We start from the raw sequence: 12,014 nt of genomic DNA on the forward strand, positions 1-12,014 counted from the left end.
AGGCTGCGATGGCTTTTCGAATGAGGGATTCCTATATTTCCCTTTTTAGAAACCGTAGCGGGTTTTCTGAAGCTTGTGGAACTTTGTAAAGGCCTCGTAGTGGATCCCTAGCCATTCACCTTGGAAGTGTCTAAGGGCCTTGCAAACCCTGGCTAGACGGGATACACGATTTATGGGTAAAGGGTGCAACCTCTGCAGAGCGTAAAACTGGTATATCGCCGTGCTCACAGTCAAGACCGACTTAGGACTCTCGCATGATTAATCTATAGAACTAAACTTAATCTGTCATATGTATTGCATTATGGGTTTTGTTATTAATTGTGATCTCTTACTTAATTGGGTTGGTATATACTTATATCTAGTAATTGCTAATAAAATTTTGACCAACTTTAAAAGCAATGCTCAACTTTAACCATCTCCCTTGGTAAGCTTTACACTTCACGTGGGCTCCCACCTTTGGTGAGTTCATGCACATAATTCCCCACAACTTGTTGAGCGATGAACGTATGTGAGCTCACCCTTCTGTACTCACATCCCCCCAGGTCAAGAACAGGTACCATAGGATGAGGCGCATGAAGGATGCTGTCATGAGTTCGTGAGTGGTCTAGGCCATGATCTCCCAGTCAACTTTGGGTTGCTGGATCATTGTCTTCATATGATGTAATTATTTAACTATTTTGTACAGAACTCTGTTATATATATATTAATGATGCTACATTCATTTTTGTACCATGAATCATCATATGTGTGATACTTGATCCCAACACACTTGGTAAAGTTCGCGCCTAGGTTTGGTGTCCCTAAAACCTGGGTGTGACAAGACTAAATGTTGCCTAGGCTGATTCACTGTCTAGAGTTCTACATACTAGTGCTTACTGGACTGAATGTTGCATAATGTTGCGTGGATTGATTCACTGCCTGAACTGAATGTTCTGAATCAAGTCAGTTAGTAGGAATGCCAAGCTATGTCTGCCAAAATGTCTATGCAAGAGGGATCTCAAGTTGGCCAAGATTTTTCAAGCAATGGAGGTGGTGAGCAGTTGTCAAGGAAGCACCTTCAATAGAAATACTCACAAGATTGCTAACTGTTAATGGGGGCTTGGTTCCAGAGTCGTCGATGATGCCTGTATTAGGCATGAATTTTCATATCCTGAAGCAACTAAAAATTAATTTGCTTGATGTAGAAGCACCTTTGCCCGAGGAAGTATGATTCAGTTACTGATTAATCATGTCTATTCTCTTTTAGGTGGTATTGGCAATCAACTTCTTGCACATCATGATAAAATCATCTCATCATAAGCATACAAAAGCATCTTCTCATAAGCATACAAAATTATCTCATCATAACCATACAAAAGCATCTCATCATAAGCATACAAAATCATCTCATCATAAGCATACAAAAGCATACATTAAGTCTCACATAGACAACATTAAATAGGTAACCTTACATGAAGTCTGACATTGACTACCTTACTACAAGTTGCATTTGAACCTTACTACAATTTGAGCTTATCCTCACTACAAGGAGACACATAGACGACCTTACACAACCAACCTTACTACAAGTAGCACATAGATCATGAAGCCTTAATTAATAGACATCGCAAAAGAGGAGTCACATGATACGATCCCACGACTTGTCTACATCCCAACCAATATTGTCGGAAATCCCAACCATGTTATGAAATTCAATGTTCTCCTGTTCATGTTGTTCCTAAAAATCTAATTCCACAAACTCTTCGAATCAAACTCATCGTCATCTTCGATTTAACCATCTTCTGAGTAACCATACTCTGAAGTCTCAACCAAATCAGCAGAGTCAAAGACCACCGACGAATTACTATTTGATAAATCTTGTTTGTAAATTAAACAAGTCTGCTCAACCATGTTACTGATATGGTCAATGTGATTCACAACCTTTTCCATCTTGCGACCTTCAACTTGAAAGGCAGTGGAACACAACCTAGTCACTTATGTAACATAGATGTTTGGCGCCTCATCTCTTGTATGGCATATCACAAATAATTCCTAATCTTCACATGAATGTAGTAATTCGCTCTATGTTATAATAAAATGGAATGAGATTTCTATTCATGTGTGTAGTTTGACTGAACAATAAAAAATCGTAAGCTATCGAAACAAAATCTCACAAAATCCCTAACCACAACCGAAGATCTCAAAGAACAATTATCGGAGTAATACCTCACTTGCCATCGCGACTAGTTCTAGTAGGCCATCGGTGTTTGCGTACTCCACGATGTCATTCTCTACAGTAGCCGTGGCATGGGGTGCCTTTGTCCACAGCGATGGCGGCAACCTTGACTGAAGCCACGACCTTCTGCTACTCCACGCATGCCGTGTTGCGCGCTTCCTCAGCAACAAGTGCAGCAGCAATAGTGGCCTTGCGAGCATTGACGGCAGCAGAGCATCTCATCAGTGAGGAACAGAGGCAACGAGCTGCTCACTCTCGGATGGGAAGGTGGGGAACACGAATACAATGACATATAGGGGAGGGAGGTATCGGGAGAGATAGTGGAGATCTAGATGGAGTGGAGGATTGACGATGTTTTCAGCTCGCCATCCGTGTGGACGCGCTCAACTTCTAATGACCGATGTTCCATGCGTGATGGTTAATAGTTTCCATTCTACAAGTTTGAGCCTCTATTTTGTTTCCATTTTGACATTTTGATAGATATCGCGTCTCTTATGCTATTCTAGTAGAGCATATACTGTCACGGTTAATGTCAAACGAGGAGTTCACTCCAGTGACTTTTGATCTTGTCTTTTTTGTTTAAATGCTGATGACGTGAATCTTCGAGGAGAAGCCGAGGCGAATGCAGTTGTCGGCGTTGGTGTAGCAAAGTTTACGAATGTCGTTGAGTGGAGACGTGAAGCTTTAAGGAGACGTTGAGGCGAACAATGTTACAGGCGTTGGCGCGACAAAGTTTATGGATGTTGAGTGAAGATCGAACGGACGAAATCATTTCAGATGACGTGGCGTAACCAGGTGAGTTGTTTGCTCCCGCGGTTAATAATAGTAAAATTTTGATCCAAAGACCCACCATACATATAATAGGTATGAGACAAATTTTTTTGTCATTTCTAAATGATAGCTGATAAAATATTATGTCAGTGACTGATCACTCTGTCATACTAGATGACAAAGGGACAAAAAAATTAAATCTCCCGAAATACAACATTATAAAATGGTTTTGCATTGGAACGCACCAAACAGAAAAAAATTATGTACATCCACTTTCTTTAACAGCTCATCATATTCATCACTTAGCTCATTACATTCATCACTTAGAGGGTTAAAAAAATAAAAATTTATAACTTAATATATCAATAATTTATTTTTCTTCTATTTATATGACAGCAATGAGTGTACTTTGCATTCGGCTGCAAACAATTTTTTCCCCAGAACCTCAGCCTTCCGACATCACCGCCGACGCCATGGCCGGCTCTCCCCGCCACCTCTCCCTCTTTCCCCTGCGCCTCCTGTTACTTCTTCCGCTGCTCGCTGCGGGTAAACCCGTCCTCGAGGACGGTTACACGGTCACCACCTTCGCCGACCTCAACCCGCTCCCGGCCTCCGGGCCACACCCCTACGCAGTCCTCCCGCGGTCCCGCGCCGGCGACCTCCTCCTCCTCGACTCCGCCGGCTCCGCGCTCTACACTATCTCCCTCTCCTCCTCCCCCGGCGAGCCGCGCAGGCTGGCAGGGGGCAAACGAGGCTCCGGGTTCAACGACGGCGGGCCCGGCGACGCCGCCTTTGACCGCCCGCGCAGCGTCGCCGTCGATGCCGCCGACAACGTATACGTCGCCGACCGCCTCCATGGTGCCGTCCGCAAGGTCGCGCCCTCCGGTGAGCGAACCCGCGCGTCCCCTCCTCCGTGCTTCTTTTGTTCCCCTGTGTCATGGATCAAGGGGTGAATCAGTAAGGAATAGTAAGATTCAGTATGATTCTTTGTTTCTTTTGCATATAAATGGATGGATGTAAGCACCATCAGAGAACGATTACGAAATGAATAAACCAGTTACAAATCAAACTTATCTTTGAGTTCCCTGTTGAGCGTTTTCTGTTGCTGGCGAGCTCTTCACCCCGTGGGCGCTCACCGCTGGTCAGGAGGAGGCGTCTCCGTGTTCATCCTGGACACATTTGGATCCAGGCGGCTTGGCATCTTGGTGCATCAGGTGTCACACCCTGCTAGCGGTTCCTTGGTGAGGTCGTCAGTTAGGGTTTAGGGTTTGGTGGATGTGAAGCGGGGAGTGGGACTAGGTGATCGGCCCCCTAGTGGCTGAAGCGACACATTTATGTTACCTTTGGAGTGTTTTTTTTTACAAAATGCCTCTCGAACGCTTTCGTAGTAAGGTTCGGTTGGGATGTTCATGTCGTTGATTGAAATTTTGCTCACGTGTTCTCACTCCAAATTTTATATGTTTTTTTACTTATCTACAAATAATTTATAGATGCGATATGTATGTTGAATTTCATGTTTTTACCCTTAAATTACATCGAGATAAATTGGTAAATTCACCAAAACTTGGTTCAGAGCAGTCCAAACCCTTGTATGTTTCACCCCTAAAACATATTCCCTCCATTCTTTTTTTTATTTGTCGCGTTTTAGTTCAAAAAATGAACTAGCGGGCGTCAAATATTGAAGAACGGACGTAGTATAATTTTACCATCTCACTAGTTGGCAAGCTAAGGCAATGGTATTCTACTGCTTGGTATTTGGTTTTTGTTGTTTCCTACCTACTCATGACTGTTAAATATCTGTTTTTAGTGGTGCCATGCAGAGTTAATCATGCCTGACAATTTATAATAACTACTTGGAAAGAAAAGATAATTATGTGCTGGCCAATAGCATTACCTTGCTCCTGATTTTTTGCTACAAATTTGTCATTGCTAGGTTACACTACTACAATTGCTGGAGGGTTCTCATCAGGGCCTGGTCACAGGGATGGACCAGCACAGAATGCTACTTTCTCGCCAGATTTTGCACTTGTTTATGTCCCGAAGATTTGTGCCTTGTTAGTAGCTGACAGAGGAAATCGAATGGTTAGACAAATTAATCTAAAGCCAGAAGATTGTGCACATGAAAAACAATCAGGTAAATACTGAATGGGCCTCCAACTTGCTGTATAGGCACCGTAACTTAGTATCTTACTCGTGTCTAGTGCTTAAGTTATTGTGTTTTACCATGGCCACTTGTTTTGTCAATAAAATCTGTGTTGTGGTATCACTGTCTTTCAATTTACAAATTTCACGCATAGCCTGAGATGTGCAGAAAGGCTTTGTAGAATGTGCTGATTCTTCCAGTGTGTATAAGTAGCTTCTTTGATATGTACATTGCCTTATCTGGATATGCATTAAGGCATTGGTCCATCATTTAACTTATATTTTAGACACTTGGAGATTCAATTATGACAACTCTATTTTTTTTCCTTATCTCCTTGTATTCCTGGGCTCAAAACATTTTCATCTACAGTCTGTTAGCGATGCCTGGACAGTGTTTTAATAGTGATAGCGATATGACGTTCTGTGGACTCCCTGCTCCATTTTTGTTGGAGAAATCGTAAACATATACTACAGTGAATGGCCTACGTAGTGGCTGGTCTTGCGAACGGTTTGTTTGTGAAAGCTGTGATTATCGCACTGCTGATGCTTAGCTCATGAATTTGCAGGCTTGGGAAATACATTGGTGTCGTTCATTGCAGTATTGTGTACATTGCTCGGTTCATTGATCGGATTCTTAGCTCGTCATTTTTACCCTGTCAATGTGAGTATGCTTCTGAGTCAATTATTAAGTCAAGGGGATGAATACATGCACAAATTAAGACAGTGCAATCTAAAACATATAGGCAGGAAGTCTCCGTCAACCACTTTTTCAGCAGGATACGGAAGCAATTCCTGAGGACACAGAGGAAGGCAACTCCGATCAGCTTCTGCGACATAAAAAGCGCAGTTGCTAGCTTCGTGCCCTACACCCTCCTGCTGAAACTAGTAAGACTTGGTTCCGGTTATCTACACGTGATGTTATCTAGTGTTAGGTTACAGCAAGAAGTTCACCGAAAGCCTTCTCGTCGACCTGAGTTACACAAGACCATCAATGCTCCTAACATTGGTCTTAACAACAAAGCTCCCGTTCCTCCTACTGAGCAACTGGGTGATCTGATAAGCTTTGCCGGAGATGCTGGTGTTAAGGAGGATAGTGGTAATGCCGATAGTCAGGAGGGTAAGGTGTCATCCTATCATGGTGACTTGATGGGGCTTCCCTACACCCCACCGTGCAGCGTTAAGAAAATTGATCACATGATAGAGGCCAACCTATCGAGCTTTTCAAGTCACGAGAAACGTTGTAGATTAACTGTTAGTGGTTGTAGTGTAAGCAGGAGGGTGCATGGAGACAAATAAGAGGGTGTTTGGTTTGATCATGACATGTAATGTTACCCTGGGCATTGTGGGTTCGTGTGATGATGCCTAAGAATTCTGTTCTGGCATAACAGCTTTGTAGCAAACCCAATTACTCCATAATGTTCTCTTATTGCATGGTTGATGGAGTTCTTATGGATGATTGATCCTGTCTAAAGCTTATATTGCTTAAGGGATTGAGTTTTTGTTGGCAGAGCTCCTCTGGTCTGCTCCAGTCGGCTCTGGTGGCCCTAGTACCTTTGTGTACTGTAGGCAGAAGTTATTTTTATATCGTCTATTGAAATAGACAGACTAAACATGTCTGCTTGTTGCAACTGATCCATCCAATACATCGTTGATAATCGCTAGATGCGAGTTAGGACCTGTTTGATTTCATTAGTTTTAAGACTAAAGTTCCTATCCTGTTTGGTTTAGAACTAAAGTTTAGTCTAGTCCCTACCCTGTTATCCTATTTGGTTATTTGGTTGTAAAGACTAAATATATTCTAAATACATTAAATTCAACATATAAAGACCTAAATACCTCTTTTCTTGTTTCCTATGTATGACTTCAGTTTTCTAAGCAAGTGTAATTAGAGTAAATATTGTCCTTTAATCCCTTTTAGCACCTATGTGAGGGACTACAGACTAACGTTAATTAGTCCCTAATTTAGTCTTGTTGGGCAAAATAGGAATTAAATGAGACTAAACACCATGGACTAAAGATTAGTTTTGGTAGTTATGAGACTAAAGTTTAATCCCTGCTTTGTTTGGTTTTAAAGACTAAAGTAAACATTAAGGGACTAATTGTTTATCTTTGAATGACTAAAGTAAATTTTAAATTATTGAATGTTTTTTCTTGAAATTTTTTAAACCTTAAATGAATAAATATTTGTTCCTGCTATACATAAAAGTAAACCTTGAATGACCGAATAAATCGTGAATGGCTGAATATTTGTTGGTGTGTGCTACGGGGTGGCGGTGGGCGGATTAGTCTTTTTAATTACGTGTGGATCTGATCGACTGATGTGGTTGGTTCCCTGATCTGTTTTATTTCTTAATGCGTTACCTGGTGGGCTAGTCCGATTGGACCTTTTGGTTAAGGTAATGGACCATGTGTTCTATCACCCTAGGTGATGATTAGCGTTTGTGTATATATAGGGCAACATTATTCATCATCCTAGTCAGTAATGACTGAATACTACTCAGTCATTTCACGATTATAATTGAAAATCGCTCAGGTATTTCTGGTAATGACTCAGTCGTTATCGTCCAGGTGAAGCTTCACATAGGGTGATGAATAGCATGGTACCCACACATGCACCCGCACGAGCGCTCACATACTATGTGGTGATCACCCACCATGGAATGGCTTAATAAATTTTCATTAATTGTTAAAGCTAGTCTAGGGTGAGTGATCATCATCTATGGTGATAAATAGCGTTTTTGATAGAGGGTGAGGCCCAATCTTCCGAGAGGTACAATAACTTTATTAGGTGGAGATCTCGACATTGATGATCCAAGGCTCCAAACGAACGGGTCGTCGCAATCACTAGACCACTGCTTCATTGGTTGTCACTCGTGACACACGAGTGACCTCGCCACGAAGGCTTATCCCTACAATCGCAATCAAGAACACAAGCAAGAACAGGAAATACACAATTTAAACTATATTGATCTTGAGGTGGGGTCTCACAAATCGATGAACGATGATTTTGTTTGATGACAAAAATGATCTAAGAAAGACCCCACCCTAATGGTGGCGACTACTGATCATAATATAGGGGTTAGGGGCGTGCAAGACTCCTGGACGCGCCCCTAATGGGCTCCAACGCATTATATGGGCCAACAACCCAACAGATGGTGTCGCAGCACCAGAATGTGGACGCTGACTTGTTTCGACGATTCCCGTTGACTCTGGATGAATTTTAAGTCGGGACCAGTTGTGTTGGATAGCTTTTCTCAGCTTTCCAACCGTATCAAGTCCGACCCAAATGGAGTTTGGATGCATCCTAGGCGTCCGTTTTAGTGCAGACTGGTCCTAGAACTCGAGATGGAATCGCAGTTCAGTTAGACTTATCTCATTCATGTTGTGGATGCCCTTACTTCTCCTAGACACCTTGGCCTTTCACAAGTCCTTGCTAGTCCTCTCCAAACATCCTAATCATTAAAACATCCATGTTATGAAGCGTAAGCTTTAAAACACAATTGACTAGGTTAGAATGAACTTAGAGATTTAATTGTCGTGCACGTGATCGTGTTATCGGACCATGTATTGTATGTATAAGAGTGATATCCTCATCATCCTCCTCCTGTTCAATTGAGTCATCCTCGACTCGAGCTCATCTTCCTCACCCATATATGGCTTCAAATCTGAAATGTTAAAGGTGGGACTAACCCCAAAATCTAGAGGCAACTCAAGTGTATATGCATTGTCGGCGTTTTGGACCCGCGAGGACCCTCAACCGACCAGTGAATTTGTCGCTGCGTGTCCCTGTAAGTGCAATCAACCCTAATTGAGGGTTTTGGTGATTAATGACAAAACAAACTAAGATTCTAACAAGTTTGCTCCTAGTATGTACACAGTATTTCTACAGACAGGAGAAGCACAGATCCTACGAGCATAAAAGTATAAAGCACAGCGGATTTAAAATTCCACATCAAATGGCGTGCTCCAAGTGCTATGAAACAACGGCAGTGCTAAGTTTATAATTCTTGAGTCATAGGAATCGTCGTACAATTAAGAGGGATCCGCGACGGTTAAGTAAGTTGTGAAACGAGCCAAGTTCAATTCTTTTGAAAACTCCTTTGAGATCATTTTTCCCAGATCATGAATGCTCTTGAGAAAAACAAATTTCACTTCCCACAAAGTCTCCCCCTTTGTTCTCTTCAAAATTCTCAAAGTTTGGTTTCAGCCCCCAAAACCGGTTCAACCGGTCCTGAAACCGGTTCAACCGGTTTCGGTACTGTTCATCCTGCCACCTCTGCTCTGACCTATCTGACAGTCAGAGCTGTCAGAAAAGTCGCAGCAGATATTTTTCAGAAACCGGTTGAGCCGAATTTGTCCCTACTCAGCCGGTTTTAAAACCGGTCCAGTGTCCGGCTGAGTAGACCAGTGGACCGGGATCTCCCTGGCAGAAACCGGTTCAACCGGTTTTAAAACCGGTTCAACCGGTTTTTGTCCATTTTCTCCCAACGGCTGCCAGCTTTTGGGGGATCCTTTATATACCCCCTCACACTCTCTCTCTCATTTACTTCTGCCTCTCCCACGAATCTTTGGCTGACCAACCCTCAAACAAGAGCATTCACTTCACCTCTCACACCCGCAATCGCATCTCCTTCAATCATTTGAAGGACCCTTGGTGTGAGGTGAACTCGATCGAACTCGCTGTCAATTTCATCTCGATTCTCCCATTCTCTTGTTCTTGAGCTCGTTGCAAACTTAACCGTGTGCGGATTTGTTACTCTTGGAACCTCGTGTTCCTTGACGGTTAGAGGTTGCTTGGGAGTCTCCAAATTTGTGGACGACCCCAAGAAGTTTGTATCACCCGCTCCTTGAGCAGATTTGAGAAGAGATTGCCTTGACCTTTGTGGTCGGCTTGTGGAGGATTAGGGTTGGAAAAGACCCGGCCCTTTGTGGGTTCCTCAACGAGGAGTAGGACACCTTTGTGGTGGTTGCCGAACCTCGGGTTATATCGCGTGTTCTTGTGTGTTCTTGTTAAGCGCTTCATATTCGGTGGTTGGTTCATATTATTCATTTAAGTAGTTCTTGTGTAGGGCAAATCTTTAGTTATTTTCTTTACTACTTCGCATTTGTTCAATAGATTATTAAATTTAAGTTGAGTGGGTTCAAACTTGTTCAGTTGTGATTAAAATCGACTGAACCGGTTTGCACCTGTGCAACTTTAATTTAACCTATTTCGAAGTTTTTAGTGAAAATTTTCAGGTGTAGCCTATTCACCCCCCTCTAGGCTACTTTCAATTGGTATCAAAGCTTCGTGCCTCGTTTTACGCTTAACCGCGTGAGGAAACGATCATGTCTACACAACGGGACCATGTGGATCCTCTCCTCGAGGAAATCCCCGTCACATCTTCCGGTGAGGAAGTGGACCCCAAGGTCCTCGACCTCGCCATGAAGATTGCCGAGAAAATGTTCCTCAAAATGAAAGAGGAAGATGCTAGGAAAAAGGCCGAAGAAGAGGAATCAAGAAGAAAGGCCGAAGAAGATAAAGGTAAGGGAACATTTGATTATAATGACGATCTAGTGGATCTTTTGGTGTCTAAGGTATTGAGCAAAGTAAGTCTCAACACCGAAGGATCATCTACCAAAAGCAAAGGTAATGACTTTAGCAAAGTTCAATTCGATTACTCTAGAAATTATATTCCCAACTTCTCTTCCGCCCCACTTGGAAAGTTACCAACTCTTAGTGAGTTGAACTATGATGAGTGGGCCGACAAGATGAAGTCGCATTTAATCGGTGTGCATCCTAGTCTTTGGGAGATTGTTAATGTAGGTATGTATAAGCCCGCCCAAGGAGAAGAGATGACTCCGGAAATGATGCAAGAGGTTCATCGAAATGCTCAAGCAGTGAGCATAATTAAAGGAAGTCTTTGTCCGAAAGAATACCGGAAAGTTCAAGGAAGAGAAGATGCTCGTGACATTTGGAATATTCTTAGAATGTCACATGAAGGAGATCCCAAAGCTAAAAGACATAGAGTTGAAGCTTTGGAAAGTGAGCTTGCAAGATATGATTGGACAAAGGGTGAGTCGCTCCAATCACTCTTTGATCGATTGATGGTATTGGTCAACAAAATAAGAGTTCTTGGGAGTGAAGATTGGAGTGACTCCAAGGTCACAAGATTGTTCATGAGAGCTTATAAAGAGAAGGATAAAAGTCTTGCAAGGATGATAAGGGATCGTGATGATTATGAGGACATGACGCCTCATCAATTATTTGCAAAAATTCAACAACACGACTCCGAAGAAGCCCCCATCAAGACAAGAGACTCTCATGCCTTGATCACAAATGAACAAGACAATCTCAAGAAGAGCAAAGACCACAAAGCAAAGAAAGTGGTCGAGACCTCAAGTGATGAAGATAGCTCAAGTGATGAAGACACAGCTATGTTCATCAAAACTTTCAAGAAATTTGTAAGGAAGAATGACAAGTTCCAAAGGAAAGGAAAGAAGAGGGCATGCTATGAATGTGGCCAAACCGGTCATTTGATAGCGGATTGTCCTAACAAGAAGGAACAAGAAGCCAAGAAGGAATACAAGAAGGATAAGTTTAAAAAGGGAGGCAAGACCAAGGGATACTTCAAGAAGAAGAAGTATGGACAAGCTCATATTGGTGAAGAATGGAACTCCGATGATGAGAGTTCTAGCTCCGAGGAAGAGGAAGTGGTGGCAAATGTGGCCATCCAATCTACATCAAGCGCGCAACTCTTCACCAACCTTCAAGATGACTCCTACACTCCAACTTGCCTCATGGCAAAGGGAGATAAGGTAACTTTATTTAGTAATGATTTTTCAAATGATGATGATGATGATCAAATTGCCATGAAAAATAAAATGATTAAAGAATTTGGCTTAA

The 12,014-nt window shown here is 42.4% G+C and overlaps 1 protein-coding gene across 4 annotated transcripts; it reads left to right on the forward strand.

Moving 5' to 3' along the window:
* The first annotated feature begins 3,397 nt into the window (after positions 1-3,397).
* LOC100276874 (uncharacterized) lies at positions 3,398-6,627 on the forward strand. 4 transcript variants are annotated; one of them, NM_001150578.2, is made up of 4 exons: positions 3,398-3,871; positions 4,920-5,120; positions 5,695-5,789; positions 5,872-6,627. In NM_001150578.2, exons 1-4 carry the CDS (start codon positions 3,460-3,462, stop codon positions 5,980-5,982), a joined length of 819 nt encoding a protein of 272 aa, NP_001144050.1. In that variant the 5' UTR covers positions 3,398-3,459; the 3' UTR covers positions 5,983-6,627. The 4 variants fall into 4 exon arrangements, with proteins under 4 accessions (NP_001144050.1, NP_001394051.1, NP_001394052.1 ...); NM_001360705.1 differs by having other exon boundaries at positions 3,409-3,871; positions 5,876-6,558; NM_001407122.1 differs by lacking the exons at positions 5,695-5,789; positions 5,872-6,627 and having other exon boundaries at positions 3,400-3,871; positions 4,920-5,440.
* The last annotated feature ends 5,387 nt before the right edge of the window (positions 6,628-12,014 follow it).

Source organism: Zea mays, chromosome 1, assembly GCF_902167145.1.
Source record: "Zea mays cultivar B73 chromosome 1, Zm-B73-REFERENCE-NAM-5.0, whole genome shotgun sequence".
Taxonomy (NCBI): Eukaryota; Viridiplantae; Streptophyta; class Magnoliopsida; order Poales; family Poaceae; genus Zea; species Zea mays.